The sequence below is a fragment of the Eschrichtius robustus genome, chromosome 2 (genome assembly GCF_028021215.1).
Source record: "Eschrichtius robustus isolate mEscRob2 chromosome 2, mEscRob2.pri, whole genome shotgun sequence".
Lineage (NCBI taxonomy): Eukaryota > Metazoa > Chordata > Mammalia > Artiodactyla > Eschrichtiidae > Eschrichtius > Eschrichtius robustus.
In genome coordinates this window covers 101,109,473-101,130,114 of record NC_090825.1, presented here as the reverse complement: position 1 = coordinate 101,130,114, position 20,642 = coordinate 101,109,473, and the positions used below count along the sequence as shown (strand labels likewise).

At 40.9% G+C, this 20,642-nt stretch overlaps 1 protein-coding gene across 1 annotated transcript in view; it reads right to left on the bottom strand.

The window, feature by feature from the left end:
• The window catches only part of SNCAIP (synuclein alpha interacting protein), a 147,567-nt gene that overhangs the window by 53,046 nt on the left and 73,879 nt on the right, over positions 1–20,642 (bottom strand). The window contains exon 3 of the mRNA XM_068535766.1: positions 6,722–6,794. Within this exon, the coding sequence (XP_068391867.1) occupies positions 6,722–6,794 (73 nt within the window). The remainder of the gene's footprint in view (positions 1–6,721; positions 6,795–20,642) is intronic.

The following is a 20,642-nucleotide window of genomic DNA, read 5'->3' as shown; positions in this document are numbered from 1 at the left end:
CAACCTAAGTGTCCATCATCGGATGAATGGATAAAGAAGATGTGGCACATATATACAATGGAATATTAGTCAGCCATAAAAAGAAACAAAATTGAGTTATCTGTAGTGAGGTGGATGGACCTAGAGTCTGTCATACAGAGTGAAGTAAGTCAGAAAGAGAAAAACAAATACCGTATGCTAACACATATATATGGAATCTAAAAAAAAAAAATGGTTATGAAGAACCTATGGGCAGGATAGGAATAAAGACGCAGATGTAGAGCATGGACTTGAGGACATGGGGAGGGGGAAGAGTAAGCGGGGACAAAGTGAGATAGTGGCATGGACTTATATACACTACCAAATGTAAAATAGATAGCTAGTGGGAAGCAGCCGCATAGCACAGGGAGATCAGCTCGGTGCTTTGTGACCACCTAGAGGGGTGGGATAGGGAGGGTGAGAGGGAGACGCAAGAGGGAGGAGATACGGGGATATATGTATGTGTATAGCTGATTCACTTTGTTATACAGCAGAAACTAACACACCATTGTAAAGCAATTATACTCCAATAAAGATGTTTAAAAAAAAATTTTGCCCTTATGTTATGATGACAACCATACAAAAAATATGCCTCATGAAAAAAATACTAGAAAGAAATACAGCAATTTTGTTTTGGTAGCATGGTTAATTGTAGTTTTTACTTACCACTTTAAAAAAATGAATTATGTCACCTTTATAATTATAATTTTGTTAAACAAGAAGCAAAAATAATTATTTGACTAACATTCTCATCTACATGCTTTACTGTATGTAAATTTTTACTGTAGTTAAATAGATTTTTGTCATAAATGTTAGATTCTTTGCTGCATCAGGGTGAAGTGTTCATTTTCTTGATTGAGATCTTAGCAAATGTGTTTCCCGAATCTTTGAGTCCATTTTATATTAGATCATGTGAAATGGATTAATCAGCAGGTTTTTCAATTTAAACTGCTATACCAACTTTCATGCTTTTAGCATGAAACCTTAATAAAATTGAAAACAGGAGGTTTGTATATTTAACATCATCAGCTATGTCACAGCAGCTTCAAGAGGATAAATTTCATGTCAATGTATTATTTTCGGTGTTGGCCAAAATCCTTGAAAATCTTAGAAAACCATACATTTTCAGGGTTTATCACAAAATTTGCGGGCACAGGGCTAAAAATATAGCAAATCTGCAATGTTTCTAAATATACATCCAAAACAGCTTTTACCAGATACTGAGTTTAAAAAGTATGATTTTCCTTTACTCACTGTCACACAAGTGATCTTCTCTACTAATTAGGTATTGAAAACCCTTCAGGATCTCTTCTCGAACACACCCCAGGGCCATTTATTACTGTTACGTAACCGAGTTTCCCAACCTCAACACATCTAAGTTCTCAGATGCAAAGCTGCATTAATATTTATATGCCTTCTTTCATAAGAAAATTATACAATGAGCTGAGCAGATACATATTTTGAAAGAATCACAAGACATTTAAAGCACCATGAACTGAAACAAATGTGTATTTGAATGTCCAATTAATTAAGAGAAGCTCGAAGTCAATGAAATTGAATATGTTTGATTTGAATACCATATGTCGATTTAGTATTAGTCCTCATATGTATTTAGTCCTCATATGGAGAAAATATAGAGCGGAGTTAACACGCCCTGCCTCGTCCTCCTTTCCTACATGAGGAGCAGGGATTAAGCAGAGAGAACACGCCAACATTTCATAAATAACTCCCTTTTAGAGGTGCAAATTTTTCACCCGTAACTTCCCTAATGCTAATCCTTGCCCCACTCCACTAGCCGCGCATGGTTCCTCGGACTACAACTGCTCTTCAGTTGCTCAACTTCATAGGGACTCTGTGGTCAGCAGAACTGGTTTCAAATGCAGAACTCTGGACAAATTATTTGCCTTCTGTGGGCCTCAGTTTCCTCATCCATAAAATGGGTATAATAATGGTCCTCCCTCAGAGAATTATTTTGAGGACAAATAAGCTGTGCACAGAAGACTTGGCCTAATGCCTGGTACGCTGAGCACCTAAGAAATAACTGGGAGATCTCAGTAGCACCTGTGCAGCTCTAAGCACCAGCAAAGTTTGTTCTCAAGCTTCTAATTCCTAGTTCTTCCCCTCTCTCCTGCCTTCCTATGGTATCTGCAAGTCCTTCACACTTCTTTTCAAAAGTTCTTTTTCTCACAAAAATTCAGTTTAGGCATAGTGTAGTGTAATTGATGGCAAAGAGTTTAAAATATTACCCTTGTCAGGGGAAATACAGATTTTAATAGGAATCCGTGCTTTCGGCTAAAGGAAGGGCAATCCCAGGGCAGACTCGTGGGCGTTGGTGAGCGAGTGGAAGGTGCAGGAATGCTGCCCCAGGCCTCTGACAAAACACCCTGCCATCTGCCTTTCTCAGAGCCCACTGTGGAGCTGACCCAGGGCCCAGGGATGAAGTGGGTGAGCCCTGGGCTCTATGTCTCATAGAGAGGCTCCCAAGGGCCAACAACCGGGCTCATTTGCACTCCTGTTCCTCTCAGAACACTTTAAAAATAACAGGCAGGAAGGGGAGCCACCAGTCTTGTCTTTGTAGCCCAGGAGCGAAGGCAGGAAAGGTGTGTGGTAAGTCCTGAGGTTGATCTGTGTGCTTGGTTGACAGGTTCTGATCAGACCATACGGGGAGCAACCTCGGGTGGAGTTCTGGGTGCGCCACTTTTAAGAGGGATGCTGGTAAATGCAACAGCCGCCAGAAAGCAAGAAGCATGAGCAGGATACACTCAAAACTGTGGAGGGAAATTTTAGTTTGGAGAAGACAAAACCAAGGGTGACTGCCATCTCCAAACACTCAGTGGCACCCTTGCCCAGGAGGAACTGTCCTTCTCTAAGGTTCCCTAGGAAAAAGCCAGGTGTAAGGGGATGGACATCTGAGGGACACTGATTTTGGCTGAACAAAAATTAACCTTTATGAATAGGCAGCTTTGTGAGACTGTGAGATCCCTGTCACTCACGTGACGAAGTACAGGCTGATGACTCCATCAGGATAATAAGAGTCACTCCAAGATCTGATGGACTTTGGACTACATTGTTATTATTATTGGCCTTTAAAAATTCACTTATAATTAAAACATTTTCATTTAAATTTATAGGATAGTTGAAAGAATAAAAACAGTACAAAGAACACCTGTATACCCTTCACCCACATCCATCCCCTGTCAACACCGTACCCTTCTGCTTTTATTATTTGCACTTTCTCACTTTCTCTCCCTCTTAAACTAGAGGGAGAGAAACTGTGGAGGGAAACTTTAGTTTGGAGAAGAGTTTAGTTTTTAGGGTCCCTTCTTCTACTGAGAGTTATGATTTTCGGCTTCTTTCCAGGTAATAAATAGCATTTTAGAAAAATTGGGATCCTGCTATCAGCGCTTTTCACATAACTTAGCGTAAAATCTGAACTCTGCGTACCATGACCCTCAGGGCCCTGTAGAGTCTGACCCTGACCGGCTCCCTGACCTCACCCTCGTTTTGATTGCCCCATGCAGCCACATTGGTTTTCCTTTTCTTCCTCATCCATGCTAAGCTCATTTCTGACTCAGGGGCGCTGCGCTCGCTAGTTCCTCTGCCTTCACTGTTCTTCACTGGCTTTCCCATGGCTGGGCCCTAAGAACGCTCCCTGATCCCCCAAACCCCCCTCCCTCCCCAGCCACTGTAAGTTACTCTATCACATGCCTCATGTCACCTCTTATCACTACCTGGAAAAATCTGGTTTATGTCTTCATTTGCCTGCCTTTTGTCTGTCACCCCGCAGAATGTAAGTGCTGTGAGAACAGGGCCTTGTCTACCCCTTGCTTGTTACCCTGTCTTCAGTGCATAGGACAGAAAACACAAAAGTTATTTGAGGAATGAATAAGTAAAAGAACACTGGGTCCAAGAACATCTATCTAGTCAAAGACCCGTTAGTACAGGATGGGTGTTGACATTTGACAACCTACACAAAACAGAAAGTGCCTAACAAACTTTAGAAAGGTAAAGAGACACATCTTTATCCGGTAGAGTATGTTCTAAGTCACAGGAGGTTTAGGGAAAAGTTCCCCCAGAGGGTGTCCCATCCAGAAGAAGATGTGGACCCTTCTCAGAAGCCAATGTGTCTTCTGCCGCCATCTGTTCGAAAAGACTACCATAAAGATGGAAATTGTGCAAGTGCTCCTGGAGCAAACGCCTCCTAGGTTGTTGAAACAGGAAAGACTAAGGAGATGTGTTGGGGGTGGAGGGTTATTTCCACATCTGCATGCCCATGAAACTAACTGAGATTGCCTCAGTTCTTTCAGAAATGGAGGGTGAAAACTTTACTATGTTGAGATTTCTTTCGAAGCAGCTCACAGATAATTCTACAGCAGTGCTTTGGAGAGAGTGATTTTTCATGTGTTTCTTTTTCTAGGATCCCTCTTGCTCTATTAGAAAGTGGTTTACCAGCCTCCAAATGGTCCATCAAATTGGAGGTGTACATGGGATTCCATTAAAGAGGCCTGAGTCTTTCCCTCATATATCCATTTCCTGTCAGGTCTAATTATTGGTGATTACCTTGAGCACTGGATATTTGCTCTGGGTGAGTTTAAAGGCTTCTGAACTTGAAATTGGCCTCCTTCTCAACCACAGAAGGAATGTCTAACATCACCTACTGTGGAAGTGACTACAAGTCACAAGACCTGGAGAAAATGGAATAAACCAGCCCCAGGAAAATTCTTTTTAAAAGCTTCGGTTAATTCACTTAACTTGGTAAGCAAGAGAAGCTATTTAACAGAGAAAAGAAATTTTCCACTTCATCGGTGAGGGAAAATGCTAGCTTTTAAAGTTTTAAAAGGAAAATATCTTAAAATTAAATTACTATCCCTAAGTCTAGCTATATGACAGTATATGTAATGGATAAGACAACAGACTCCAGAGGCAAACTTCCTGGGGTTTGGGTCCCAGCTCTGTAACGCAACTGCTGTGTGACTCTGGGCGAGATAATTTACTTCTCTGCTCTGTGCCTCAGTTTGCCCATCTATATAATATAAACATCTTAATAGTACAATACTTAGCTCACAAGGATTTTAGGATTAATTGAGTTAATACGAGTAAAGGGCTTCCAGCAATACCTAGCACATTAAGCACTACTGAAGTGTTTGCTATTATGTCTTCTCTCTTGCCCCATCTCCAATTAAAAAAAAAAGAAAAGAAAAAAGAAAATCTTGTAACTACAAAGTACCTTCAGATACATCACCTAATTTTGATCCTAACAGTAGCCTGGCAACATTGGCAGAACAAGTTTCTTTTTTATTTAATAGATAATGAGTCACAGGCTCAGGGTCGTATAACCGATAGATGTCTGAATGTTGACTCAGACGGAGGTCTTCGGACTCTGAGGCCGAGGGCCCGTCCACTGCGTCTGCTGCCCTTGTCACTGATCACAGAGGTTTAACTTTGAACCTGGTGATGCCTTTTAAGGAGGCACATCCTGATAAGCCTTATGGCCAAAGCCTCTGTTAACCCCATAGATACTTGAGTGCATTTGAAATAAGAAAAAATTTTTTTAAATGGAGGTAAATGAAAACTTTTATTTGAACTTCAAACTATCTTCTATGATGTTTCTGACCCAAACATTGAAGCATTACTTTCACTCATACAAAAAAACAAAAACAAACAAAAAAACAAAGATAAACAAACCTAGATAGACTAATTATTTTCCCCATCTCATCTAAACAAAATGTTGAAAGAAAACAAATGGCCCAAGAGAAAAGTAAATTAGCTTTGCACAGTCCTTTCAGTTCAAAAGGCCTAGAGTTCTAGCAGCTGCATAGGTAAGGACGATCTATTTATTTTCAAACACGATACACATAATTCTAGGGTTATCTTAAGTCTTCCATCATCCGTGGTTCTCAGGATTCTAGTTACTATCAGAGGTCCAGCTTTGGCAAGGTTAATGGTGATGCCTTAGAGTAATTACTTGGAAAAATAATAAACATCATTTCACAGTTTAATGCTATGGTATCATTCCCATCAATATCCTTTTTTATTTTCATTTTTGCCCATCACAGAGAGAAAAGTAGAGAGGCTTAATTTGATTTACAGAGGGAAAAACAACCCTGAATGTACTTTTTTTGTCAAGGGTCGGGGGTGTGCAGGGAGAAAAGGTCAGCCAGCTGGTTTTCATCTATACGCCATAATTCTCTGTTTAGTTTACACTATTAAACTCCAAAGCTTTGCTTTAATCTTAACTGTTACAGTATGCCTTACTGCAGATTCTATCATGTCGCATCCCTGATAGGGTTTCAGACTTTGGCAAAGCACCATCCCCCAAGCTGGTCCTTGCCATATGGGTAGTAAATGCATCCAACATTTTTTCATTGGCGCCTGCATCATTATGTTTTGTCACCAATGGTTTCTCGGGTTTGCAGTAAATTGCTGCGTATACTGTGGTTTGGAGCTGCCGCGATGATCGCCTACATTTATTTGTATACAGCTGAGTCCTCATTAGGGCCTCCCTGTCCGGTTAGTCTTTGGAGGATGACCTAACATCTGTTTGTTGAGGGTCGGGGGTAAGTGGAGAAGCCATAAAAGGAAAAGAAAACAGAAAGCAGGAGCAACCAATGTGAGGGGGAAGGGATGCCAGGAGGATTCCCCCCCCCACACACACACACTCTAAAAGGCAGGATAAGGAGAAGAGGTGGGGAGCAAAGCTTACCTGATCTGTCTTCGTTTTGCGAATCACATCTTCGGCACAGTTCTGGGATGGTCTTGAGTGACGTGACTGAATACTGAATGGGAAGCCAGAGGAGGAAAAAGTGTAAAGTAGCAATTTAAAATAAGAGCATTACATTCACTCAGTTGGCCAGAAAATCAAAACACAAGAAGTGATACTTGAGTACAACATATATCTCTAGAAAGTCTATCTAATTTTACCCTAAATGGGCTGCTTGGTGATCTGGCAGCATCCCAGACTCTACCTATAAGCATGTAAGTAGATGCAGATTAAAAAGAGGGCTGGACAGTCCTTTAACAAATAAGGTGGGGTGTATCCAGCAGACATTCTATCCCTTCTGCTACTTGTAGAAGATGGAAGGATTTTCTGTCCTTGACATTTTCCAGAAGATGGCCATAATATTTGCATTCTGAATCCTAAGAATGAATCTATGTGTGGAAAAAAAAAAAAAAAAAAAAAAAAAAGCCAAGAGGAGGAGCACACAGCTTCCTGCAGCACCCAGGGCAGCCAGGAGCTATACCTCCTGGACTACAGAAATGTCCCTAATGTTGCTACTTGCCACAAATTTTACTGTAATCTCCATGGGAAACACCAGGATAATGCTATGAAAAGTGAGAAGAGCATAGTTCTGTGTTTGAAAGCTCATCTGTTTCATGGACAGATTAGTCTGAACTGAAAGAAGCCACCTTGTAGGCTCAGTCCCAGCACCAACTCAGGGGCCGGCTATCAGGATAACAAATTGTGACACAAAGGGGCATAAAATCAGCAGAGCAACAACAAATGTAAAATCAATAGCTATGATGTATGGGGACGAAGTTTGATCCCAATCAAGCTTTCTTTGGAGAAGGGTGTTTTAAAACAAAATAAATAGGATGAACTCTGTCTTTAATCAAAGGCCAAGTCAGGTCCTGTCTTCAGTCATACTTTAATTCATAAAATACAGCTTTCTAAAAATAGTTTGCTCTGTACCTTTATGGAACAATGCTCTTATGTAAATGAGCGTGGATTCTGAATGACTTCACTGTTACAAAACTGGAAGGGGGATTGAGAAAAAACATTTAATCTAAAAGAAAAATGATCATGGGAAACTCATGAGGATTATTCTAGCATTACAAGTGAGGAATGTGTAATTAGGACACATTTGTCAGTACGAAGGTGCTTTAGTTAGCTTGATGTTGACAGATGAAGCGAAGTGTCTACATCGAGACCGCCCCACACTCCCCACCCCTGTGCTTTCCACCCAGCATCAGGACAGCAAGACAGAGGGAGGCGCAGTGGGAGCTACTGTCAGTTCGCCAATTGCACATCACAAACAAATTAAATTTCCAGTACTTCCAAGTGAAAAATGAAATCTCAGATGACTAATTAGAGAAATTACTCTTACCTGTCTGATGCAGTAACATCCTGTTTATGTCAGCCATTCCTCAGAGACTACAGGTGCTTTAGCAAACCCATTCACATACTCGAGGGCGCGAGGACTGCCTCTTAAGCCAAAAATGAACTCCAGGGATTTTATTCCCCTTTTATATTATGCTCTTTGAGAGTGGGGGCTGGTAACATAGGTATAGAAGGCAGTTTTCTTGTTCCTAATAAGTTACCTTATGTTTCTGGCCAAGTACAAACTCTCTAAGGAAATCTGGTAGCTTCTTGAGACCAGCTGGTACAGGTTAAATAATTACACAGTTTGTAATTCAATCAAAATTGGGCCTTTTGTTTTGGTTGCCATGTGCCCCATGAAAGCACCCTTTGGCAAAATCTTACCCTCGTTCCGTTTTTTTTTTCCTTTTCTTCCAAGGCAAAATTTTAGAAAGAGGAAATTTCAGATTGATTGTGCTTTTAAATATAGTTAATGATAAGTTCAATAAGTTGCTCAGCGGGCTTAATGATATGTATTTGACTAAACCGGGTATGCTGCTATCTGCATTTCCAGCCACGTGCATCCTGTCACCTCCCACCCCAAAGTCAGACATGTCACAATCTACAATTTATTAGCTGCACTTCAGCTCCTCCAATGTGACCTCCAAGGTCCACAGTATGCAATCACTTTTAATTTGATGAGGTTTAAATTTGAACAACCCAGGCTGCCTGGCTGGTGTAGGGACTGAGCTCCAGGCAGAGACTAGCCTGGCTGAGCCCCATCTACTGCCTCAACCTGCATCACACCTGGCAGCTCTGCCTCTTGATCCATGGTCACACAGGAAGCCACTTTTGTGCGGGCATTCATGTTAGTAATTTGGGAATAAAGCCATTGAAGAAAAAGTCAGGTGCTGCTCCCGGTCAGGGAAATAAAGAGTATAATAATCTAAGAAAAAGATGATGTGTAGGCCAGAAAATCAAAGTTTTGGATAACTGCAAGGGTATATGGAATGTCAAATTCAGCAATGACTCCAGTCTACACTGTGAACAAATCTACCATTCTTTACAAGGACACACAAGGAAAAAAATCAATTTGTAGATTTCTTTCAGAAAGTACACTGCTCTTTGCGTAGAAGATAAAGCTTAAGAGAGTGCTGTATAGATGGTTAAGTTGTGATATGAAGCGATACAGTGGAAACACACAATTCACAAAACGAACACACACAAAAAATTTCATATCTGCAAATCTGGGAATAAGCAAATGACCCAGGAAGTCTCTTTCACAAGTGCATTGTGATACCATCTGGGAGCTGAAAGGGAAGACTTCCCAGGCTTTCATCCCAGTTCACAGGACAGATGGCCTTTGATAAGGAGCTGTTAGGTCGCCAGCCCACCGCATTCTCGGGACAATGGCCAGCTCCCAGGGTAGCAACTACTGTTATTTTGGCCCTAACAGAACCAAAGACCCACGTACCTTCCCTGTCTCTTGATCCCAACCCAAGCCTTTATATTCTGTTCCCTTGATTCCTATTATCCTTGGGTGATAAGAGAGGAGAGGGGCTTGCAGATGGCTGAGAAGTATTATATTTCCTACCTCTATGTTGCTCTCTAATTTATTTTTTTTCTAAACATCTTTCAGTGGAAACACCCTTTTTGATCCAAACTTCTTTTCCACTCCACCATCATGCCTCAAGAAAAGCCCCTGCCAAAGGTTGAACAGTTGTCTCCGCTTCTTCAATGTCCCTGTGCATTCAAAGTTCAGTTCCCCTTCAGTTCCTTTACTCCGGGGGCCTCCTTGCCTGCAGTGCCTTCCTCTGGCCAGGCAAATGCCACTGCTCTGCAAGGCCAGCTTGAGTTCTGCATTTTCTGTGAGACCCTGGCTGATTGCTTCAGCTCTTACTGACTTCTTTTTTTTTTTTAATTAATTAATTAAATTTTTAATTGAAGTATAGTTGATTTACAATGTTGTGTTAATTACCGCTTACAGCAAAGTGACTCAGTTATACACACACACACACACACACACACACACACACACATTCTTTTTCATATTCCTTTTTTTTTTTTTTTTAGAGAAAAGAAATTTATTCCCTCACAATTCTGGAGGCTAGAACTCCAAAGTCAAAGTGTCTTTAGGGCCATTCTCCCTCTGAGGGCACTAGGGAAGAAGGTTTCCTTGCCTCTTCTAGCTTTGGGTGGTTGTCAGCAATCCTTGGTTTTCCTTGACTTGTAGACACACCAGTCCAATCTCTGCCTCTATCATCACATGGCATTCTCCCTGGGTATCTGTGTCTAAATTTCCTCTTTTTTTTTTTTTAATTGGAGTATAGTTGCTTACGATGTTGTGTTACTTTTTGCTGTGCAGCAAAGTGAATCGCCACACATATACATATATCCCCTCTTCCTTGGATTTCCTTCCCATTTAGGTCACCACAGAGCATTGAGTAGAGTTCCCTGTGCTATCATATTCTTTTCCATTATGGTTTATCACAGGATATTGAATACAGTTCCCTGTGCTGTACAGTAGGACCTTGTTGTTTATCCATTCTCTATACACCAGTTTGCATCTGCTAACCCCAAACTCCCACTCCCTCCCTCTCCCACCCCCCATCCCCTTGGCAACCACCAGTCTGTTCCCTAGGTCCATGATTCTGTTTCTGTTTCATAGATAGGTTCATTTGTGTCACATTTCAGATGGATGCAACTAGAGATTATCATGCTAAGTGAAGTAAGTCAGAAAGAGAAAGACTCTTTTCTGCCCTTGATAAAAAAGCACCTTGCCTTGTGAAAGACAAGGCAAGGTGTTGTTCCCTTGGGCTGTGCTGTTGTTCCCTTGGGCTGTGCTGGCTCCCACAAGTGTCTAAGGGAAAGGATGATATCCTTGACTTGTACATATGCATGGCACACAATGACTTATTAACTATTCGACTAAAATACTAAGCTGTACACACATTTGATTAATCCCTGGGCATAATATTATAGACGGTCAAAGGAGTTCTTTCATATTTAGGTCGTAAGTGGCAATTTCTTCCATGCTTCCATACTTGCTCTAAAATTAATTAGCTTTCTAAAATGCAAATTTGACTAGGGTGCTTCTCTATTTCGGATCTTTCAGTGGCTCTGCACTGCCTATAGGAGAAAGGCCACATGCCTTAGCATGGCACATGCAGCCCTCCACGAGCTCAGACATCTCTCCCCACGGTCTTCTTCTTTTTTTTTTTTTTTGAATCTGCTGTTCTTCATCTATTTAAAAATCTTTATCCAAGTATAACTGATAAACTTTAAAGAAACTTCACATATTTAAAGTGTACAGTTTAATGTGTCAGCATATGTATACACCTATAAAATTATCACAATCAATATAATGAACCTATCTATCAATTCCAACAATTTCCTTGTGCTTCCTTGTAATTCCTCTTCTCTACTTCTCCATGACATTTTTCCATCCTCAGGCTACTTTAGTAACAGTAAATTTCTTGTGGCTCCCCCACTGTATCTTCTCTGAGCCTCCCGGATGGAGCTTATCTCAGCTTCCAAAGTATGGTGTCCAGACCAGTGGCATTAACACCATCTAAGAACTTTGTTAGGAATTCACATTCTTGGGCCCCATCCCAGAAACTTTAAGGGCAGGGACCGGCAATCTGTGTTTTCACACACCGTTCAGGTGATTCTGATGCATAGCGAAGTTCAAGAACCACTGCTCTTTATTTCCTTATCTTGGGCATATGTCCATTAAAGAATCCATCATGTGACATTTCATCTATATGTTTACCTAATTTCTTTCTCTGCTTCCTGAGGGTGAGGACAATATTCTAGTTACCAAAGAAACTAGGTACTTGTTGAACTGAATGAAATGAATTCTCCTATGTAGCCCATGATTTGGGTGGCAATAATAACACTAATAATGGTAGTACTTAATATTTATAAAGCACTAATCTTCTTAGAAAATTCCATAACTACCCGTCTAGCAATGTAATCACACTATATTTAAAAGAATAAACACTTCTCATATATTAACAGCATGAATGCTGGCTGATGTCTTAGCTTTTTGTATAAAGACAATGGATTTGGAGCCAGAAGCTCTGGATTCGAGTCCTACTTCTGACATTTATTAACTCTGTAGTTCTGGACGAAAAAATCATTTCCTATCTTTGGGGCTCAGTTTCTTTATCTAGAAAACACAGGTAATCATAAGAGATAATGTAAGTGAAGTCAATTTGCAAGCTGTAAAACGATGTTAAATGCTCTGGTCTCTTCTCTCTAACTCATTTTTCATGTGTGTTCCTCATCTTCGTGCCTCTCATGATTTGCAGCTCAGTATATCAAGATGTGAGAACTGATGAGGCAGGAAGAAGGGAGCCAGGTTCGGACTGGAAAGGAAAAAATGAAGGACAGCCCAGCCTGTCTCAGCACCTTATTTGGCTTCTTTGGTCTTTCCTCATCCAAGAGAACCCACGGCCAAGAGCAGACATTGAAACTTAGCTTCACAAACTACACAGAGTTGCTATGACGTAAGACAGTCCCACACGTCCCAGCTTACATCAACGTTGACACTCTGCCATGCAAAATAGTTTGAACATGCGTGGGATTCATAATAACAGACTGTGATTTCTACATTGGGCTTTGGGGATCTCTGACCACCCTACATACTATTCGGGACTGAAAAGCTTTGGCCCTTGCACCTGAGAAGTGCAGCCAGTTGGGTGAACAAGCAGGCATTACTCAAATGGTCATGGGCCACAGAAAATGAAAGAACTAAAATCCCAACACCTTTTCAAGCTAGAGACTTTTAAACAACTAAGGTCGCATTAAGTTTCCAAAAGAAACAATTAGGCCAGTCATCCAAACAACTATACTAAAATTCATGGTTTCTCACGTAGCTTTCCAAAATTCAAGCAGGCCTCTCCATAGTCACACAATAAAATGACAGAAATGTGTACATGCAAAGCTGGTAGTGAAAGCAAAGACACGCAGCTGAGGTGAGTTTTTCAGAAGCACAATATTTTCCTAAAATTGTGACCTCCTCTCCAATGGCCTGACCTCCCAATTCAGGAAGGGGTGTCCTGACTTCGTGCCCTCCCTAACAGATCAGGCTCTGTTTTCCCTTCTCTGAGGATGTGGTACCCACAGTGCACGCCTTCATCCTGCCAGCCCGCTGCTTGCCCTCAGATCTCCTCTCCCATCTCAGACTCATGCTCTGCCATCGTCCCCTCTTCTTCTCTTCAGCTACTCTCTCAACTGCAGCTCTCTCCTCTGATCCCATAAAATTAAAGAAGCACCCCTGCCACCTCAAGACACGCTGCCTCCTCAGTTGGCTGTGGGTGGAGTTTCCTGCTCTTGGGTTCACAGCCATCTGTTTTGAAAGAACTGCCTTGCTTCTTGTCTCCACTTCCTCACCTCTGCATTCACTCCTCCAGCCACGACGACCCGCCATCTGTGCCATCACCCACAGGCATTGCTCTTATTATGGCCACCAAAGAGTTTTAACTGGAAAATCCAGTGGCACTTTTCAAACCCTTCTCTTTCTAATGACCTATCTCCCACTCTGGACCACTTCCTTTTTTAAATTCTTTAAATCATCCCTCCCCCTCTTCTTAATCTCCCTTAGTTTTCCTCCTGTATCTTTGAAAACTCCTTTCCAGTCTCTTTTGTAGAAGCCTCTTTTTCCTCCCACCTCATAGGACATACATCTGCACAGTTCCTTCCCTGGAACATTCTTCCCTTTCCACATTCCATGTTTCACAGGTGACCTTACGGACTCCCACAGTTTCAACCGCCACCTCTACATAGTACAGATATTGGTGATCTGCATGTTCATATAAGTATCCCAGTCTGATTTAAATATATTTCTTTCCACCATTCAGGCTCTATTAAAGAAAATTATTATGAATAATCCTCTTTTCAAATGCATTTGATTTTTGCTCTTGTTCCTTGTTTTTATCCTATGTTCCAAGAGGTACTTAAAAAATTAATAATCATCAAATTCTTTTATGCTAAAACATTGCTTGTGGTTGGTATTTGGGAAAATTCAGTAATTCGTTCTGACCATATTGAGAGTATGCCAGGAATGACTCTATTGTAATGCTAATATGTGTAATCAGGCAAAAGATTAAGATCCACATTGGTGAAGGTGATGAGAGCACAGTATTGAATGATCCCCACCTGCTGTGAGAAGTGGTCATGGATGGAAAAAGACGGGGGTGAATGAGAGGGGTCACAGGTGACCAAGGGACTGGGCAGAAGTCATTTTCAACACAGTGGTTATATACATGGATTCTAGAGCTAGACTGCACGTTATAGACTGGCTTCACCATTTTCTAGCTAATTAAACTTAGTTACTCCATCTCTGTCTATCATCAGTTTCTTCATCTGTAAACAGGTACTCATGGTATCTACATCAGAATGTGGCTGTGAAGATTATGAGCTAATAATGTAAAACATCAGGAATAGTGTCTGATGCATAGTTATGTGTTCAATAAATGTTAGTTACTATTATCATTTAATTAAAAAGTATCAAAAATGAGCATTTAGAAATGAAGCCAAAATAATGGTAACTATTGAGGCAAAATCACAAATTACAAAAGACTTAGAAAAGAAAGTTATCTCGCAGTAGGGCAGATGGCTGGCTTTACATCTTGTTTGACCTCAATGATTGCTTGGTTTTAATTGTGAGCCAATAATTAATCACTACCAAAATATAAAGACTGACTGTCAAGAATGGAGATTGATATTATGATTAAATGTAACCTACTATAAAGTTAATCTGGCATTTCATAATATGCTCAATTGTTATCACAGGGTATTGTAAACTCTGTGAGAGCACAGAACAAGTCTGTGTCATTCGCGCCAAGCCTAGAACCACGCCTGGTGCACTGTAAATGTTTAATACATGCCTGTTGAGTAGACTGACATAAAATCTAGTTGTTCATAAATGATAAATAGTTTGTATAAATAACCTGCATAGTCAATCTAGTAAATGCCATGACTATTGGGCAAGATGAGAAGGTTCAGGGCTATCTGCAGAGTGACAGGACAGCAAATTAAAAAATCAGGCAGCTGCTCATTCTTCTTGGAAATCACTCTATCCATAAGGTTGCTCTCTACCACCTCAGGTAGAGGTATCAGTCAGGTCCAAGATTCAGAGTCTGAGGACCTGGGTTCTAGACCTGGACTCTAACAGCAGTTATGGGACGTGAATTTACAATTCATTTTGCCTGGATTAGATTATTCCTAATTCCTTTCCTGGCAGGTATTCAGAAAATGGTAACACATATATAATACTAGAACAAGTGTGAGGTTTTGGATAGCGGGGAGCTGGAGAGGGGACCCATGAGAGGTAATTGAGACTTGAATACAAGATATTGCAAAAAGAACACTGAAAAATGTTGGGTCATTTTGAAAAGCTGATGAAACTAGATCCTACTGAGAAGCACTAAGAAAAGTTTAAATATAAGTAAGTTTAAAGTAAGCACGGCAGGGCTGATTGACGGGGACAGCGAAGAAGGGATGGAGGCAATCGGAGGCCACCTAAACGTCTTGGTCACATTCTAGGAAGCAAAGAGGAAAGGATAATAGGATCTTAGACAGATTCCTTGCTAGAGAGGAGGGGCAAGCCAGGTTCTCTGCACCTTGAATATCTTTCTAGTCTTTTTCACACCTAAAACTGGAACAAAAGCTGTATTCTTTACCCTCCCTAACTCAGTGCCTAAGTCCACGTGATAAGCCTTACACACACTTTCTTAAGGTCTCCCACTGCTGTGAAGCAGCTCTTGGACAGAATGTAATGAAATCTGGGAAGTGTTAGTGGAATGTAGTGCACACAAAAGAGAGGGGGTCAGGTATTTTAGTGCAAGTGATGCCCAGTCTGTTGGATGGGAAAATGTAACTCACTGAGAGTGAGATTTATTTGCTGTAAGAATTTATTTTTCTACCAGTGATTTAAGCACCTTAGGAAAATGAATCCACGTAAGTCTGTGCTATTACTCTGGGTTGCAAGGCCTTGGGTCAAAGGGGATAATAAAGTGGAAGGACACTTATTTATCTTGATCTCACTTGATTTGCACAAAACATAGGCTATGCAATTTCCACAAATGTCAACTTTCACCAAAGCTGCAGTCATGGCGACACAGAAAGGCAACAAAATTTCCTGTGCTGAGGAATACAGCATTGCACTTCTATTTATGTGTGTGTGCACATATGTGTGTGTGTCTATTTACATGTACATGTTTATATGTACATGTAGGTGTTTGTATACAGATGCGCATATACATATATATGTATTTGTGTCTGTATATAAATATGGGTGTGTGTGTTTACATATGTACATATATATAAATTTTCATATCTTCTCCATAAAATCCAGGATGCTAGGTAGAGATGGATTATTATCGTTTTACAGATGGAAAAGTTGAGGAACAATAAAATTGAGAGACTCGCTTAAGTTCTCTTAGCTTGTTTTTATTTTATTTATTTACACTATATACCAACTCCCTTACTTCCAAAAAGCACTTTGCAATTGCTTCAATGACAGTTGGGGATAGTGATGGGTGAGATGACTGGTCCAGAGATGATTCTACTCAACCAAGTTGCTCAGAAGAGAAAGAGTAACACAGTCAAACAGTTCTGTATTGAAATCCTAGCCCTGCCACTTACCTACTTGTAACCTTGTGAAAGTCAGACTCTCTCTCTAAGCCTCATTTTTTCATCTGCCAAACAGGGGATAAAAATAGGGCTTGCCTTGTAGACTTGATGTGAGGCTTAAACAGGACCAGTGCTTAAAGAGTTCAGTCGGTGCGTGGCATGGCCAACATTTGATGGCTCACGAGTGGAGCACTGCAGTGGATCTGTGGTTTGGCCTCTGCTTTATTCAGTCTTGTGTATAATCCTATTTTTGAGGACAGCAAATTGGTCTCTCTTCATAAAATAAATACATCACGGGGGACTTTCCTGGTGGCGCAGTGGTTAAGAATCCGCCTGCCAATGCAGGGGACACGGGTTCGAGCCCTGGTCCGGGAAGATCCCACATGTCGCGGAGCAATTAAGCCAATGCGCCACTACTACTGAGCCTGTGCTCTAGAGCCCGCGAGCCACAACTACTGAAGGCTGCTATGCCTACAGCCCGCGCTCCACAACGAAGAGTAGCCCCCGCTTGCTGCGAGAAAGCTTGCGGGCTTTCTCTTGTTCGTGCAGCAATGAAGACCCAACGCAGCCAAAAATAAATATAAATAAATAAATAAATTAGAAAAAAATACATCATGTCTACTAAGAACCCTATGGTAAAATAATATTCCAGAGCATTTCTCTTTTTTAAGACAGAGAGATCTGGCTTCCATAGGAATAAAGAAGGAAATCTGTAAACACATTTGCAGTGACAGAAAAGCCCAACTTTGAACTCGTATGTTTATGTGTGTCGTCATCTCTCCTTCACAGATCCTCAGTTATTGCACAATGTTCTGCCCTTTTAGATGGCAGGGTTACAAGAATGTATAGTTTAAACTCTGCATTTTGCAAAAGATGAGCATTATTTTTGAGTCTGGGAAACTTCAAAATAATTTGATTGCCTTCTGTGTTTTGTTTCATTAGGTAAAGGCAAAAAAACAGTTCTAGCTGTTTTTCTGTACCAATATACAGCTTGTGTTTAAATTAAAACAAGAGCCAGGCTCACGACCAGAGGGGAAAATCATGAAACAGAAACCCTGTAATATGTAAAAGGGCTATGGCTGGAGAGTAAGAAGAGGAGTTTTAAGCTCGGGCATCTTTTTTGTAAACATCTTTTTCAAATGTATTGTGCATTTTCCTTCCCCCTTCCTGCCACTAAACCAGGAAAGAAGCTTAAGGGCTGTCAGAAAAGGAGGTTTACAGAATCCTAACAATACAGGCATGTTTATGGGAGACTACATTTCTTGTTACGCCAGTGAATTAGCAAACTGAACACATCATGGCGTGTTGTTTTTTTTTTTTTCCCCAGTGTTAGCATCTGAATTGTCTCCGTTTAGCTCCTAAAGCAGTTGTAAATTTATTGTTCCTAGGTTACCTAAACAGGCTGAGAACAATCATTTCAATATTCTAGAGGTTATCTCTACTGCTTTTCCCATGAAGACATTATATAGAGCAATATGATTCTGGCACATTTAAGGTGTTGAACCTGGATGAGATGGAACTATTATAAAATAATCTACCATGTTACAGAGGTTGCCAGGTAAAGTAGAGTTTCTTTAGTTTTAAGTGGATTAAAATAGACCAGGATTGCTCATCCTCAGTACTGCCCACATTTTAGGCCAGATAATTCTTCGTTGTAGGGGATTTTCTTGGGCATTGCAGGATGTTTAGATCCATCCCTGCTCTCTACCCACCAGTTGCCAGGAATACCTCCCCAGTTATGACAATCAAAAGTGTCTCCAGGTATTGCCAAATGTTCCCCAGGGGCGATGGGTAAAGCCGACCCACATACTGGGGCTAAAAGTTGATATTCCAAAGACAGTGCTTCTAAGTAGGTGGGTGAGCCCGGACAAGTTATGTAACATCTCCACACCTCAGTTTCCTCATCTGTAAAAGGAAGATAATAATATTCCCTACTTCACAGGATTGTTGTGAGGATTAAATAAGATAATGCCTATCCCCTGGGAAGTGCTCAATGTTAACCATTAGCATTATTTTAACAATTCTATGCAATTTCATTTTTTTTCCTTTCTGATTTCAGTTTAAATGCAGGTTAAAGACACAAACAATAGGAATCTATTTAAAGGGGGGAAGTTTGAGTGCAGTTACACAACTACAGATGGAGATCTTTACTTATGTTTGAGTGGTCAGGTTATAGAAGCTCAACTATTGCATAATTTTGAATCCCAATTTGCTAAACAGCTTCAGTTATTGCTTAACATATTTTATTATCTTGCAAGTGGAGATTCCTAATTCATCTAAATTAAGGGCTGCTGCCAAATGATTCTTCTGTAAATATAACTGCTCTATTGTGTTTTTTTAAAGTCTTGACGTGATGCCTGGTCTTTTCCCTGGAGTTCTTTCTTCACCATTGGTCATATAAATATTATTGTAGTATTCATTGAAATAATAACAAAAGCTACCATTTTTAAGAGCAACTTACTGTGTGCCAAGATAAGTGCTTTCCATATATTATTATTTCACTCAGTCCTCAAAACAATCTTAAAAATGAGGTGGGTATCTCAGAGAGACGAAGTTACTGTGTTCCAGCCAGCAAAGGTCAGAACGAGGCTGGAGCCCGGACTGGTGCCTTCAAAGCCTATGCTCTTAAAATGCAACTTTATTATCAAGGCTCAGAGAGCTACCCTGAATTGATAATCATAACATATGCCCCTTTCTGAAACACATTCCACCCCACCCCCACCTCTCACATCATCATTCACTTTTCTTGCTTTTCCCCAGCCAGCTCAAAATACCTGGAGGGGAGTGGTTATAAAAGAACCATGCTCTGATCCACATTTAAGTCAAGCACAGTGATTTAAAAAGGGAGGGAGGGAGGGAGGGAGGGAGAGAGAGACAGAGAGAGAGAGAGAGATACCACTCATTTCACATTAGTCTTAATGACACTCACTTTACATTAGCCTTAATGAGGACTAATAAAAGTTGTCTGGAAGCTGAAGGAGGGAAAGGCTGAATTCACAAATAGGGAAAGGTAGGAAGATTCATCCATTAAATAGGTGATTCTTCAAACGCATCCCAGGAATCCAATTCTTGCATAGAGTATGCATATTTTACTTCAAGGTAAGGAGTAAATTAGAAGAATAACACTGCTGCCAGAGGCGCCTTAAAGCTTATACTTTTGAGACAATTGCCAGTGGTGACCAAAAACTGAGAAATCAATGGAAAGTAAGGTGAGAAAGTGCACCCTTGGAGGTCCTGGGAAGAAAACTTACATCGCTAGTCCAGAAACAGCAACCTTCCCATCACACAGTCTGAGAGTCAGCCCAACTGGGCTAGGGTTTGAGAGGCCAGTAGGTTTGCTGGTTGGCCTTTGGCAGAAGAGATCACGTGGCCCAGGGTAAGTCACAAGCAGCTCTGAGCAAAGGGCAGGCAGACCATCCACTCATAGCTGCCAGGAGTTAGGCTGGAGGCAGCAGGAAGTCTGTGAGTGTTGTGGGAACTAAGAAGCTCATCAGCCCACAGCATTACAGTATTAAGCGGGGCCTCAGTGGTCAGCCCGTCCTGCCCTTTATCAACACATGACTCTTCCTCAGTATTCCCAGGTGTCCAACCTGTGTTTTGAAAGCTCCAGTGACTGGAAGCTCTTATTGTTCATAAATTAATAACTTGGCCGTCCTTCAGTCTGTGTCCTTGTGAACGCTAGAGCATGCTGGCTGTGGCACAGCCAGTCATATAAAAGAGATTAACATTGATAGGGTTAATTATGTACATAAGTAAATTTATGAAGGTGCCTACCATATGCAGGCACTTTATAAATTTACTCAATGAATAATTTTGACAACAATGAAACAGATTAGGAAGGGGAGGCCCAGTGAGGTTAAATGATGTCTTTCTCACCCAAGCTCACACAAAATTAAGTGGGATTCAC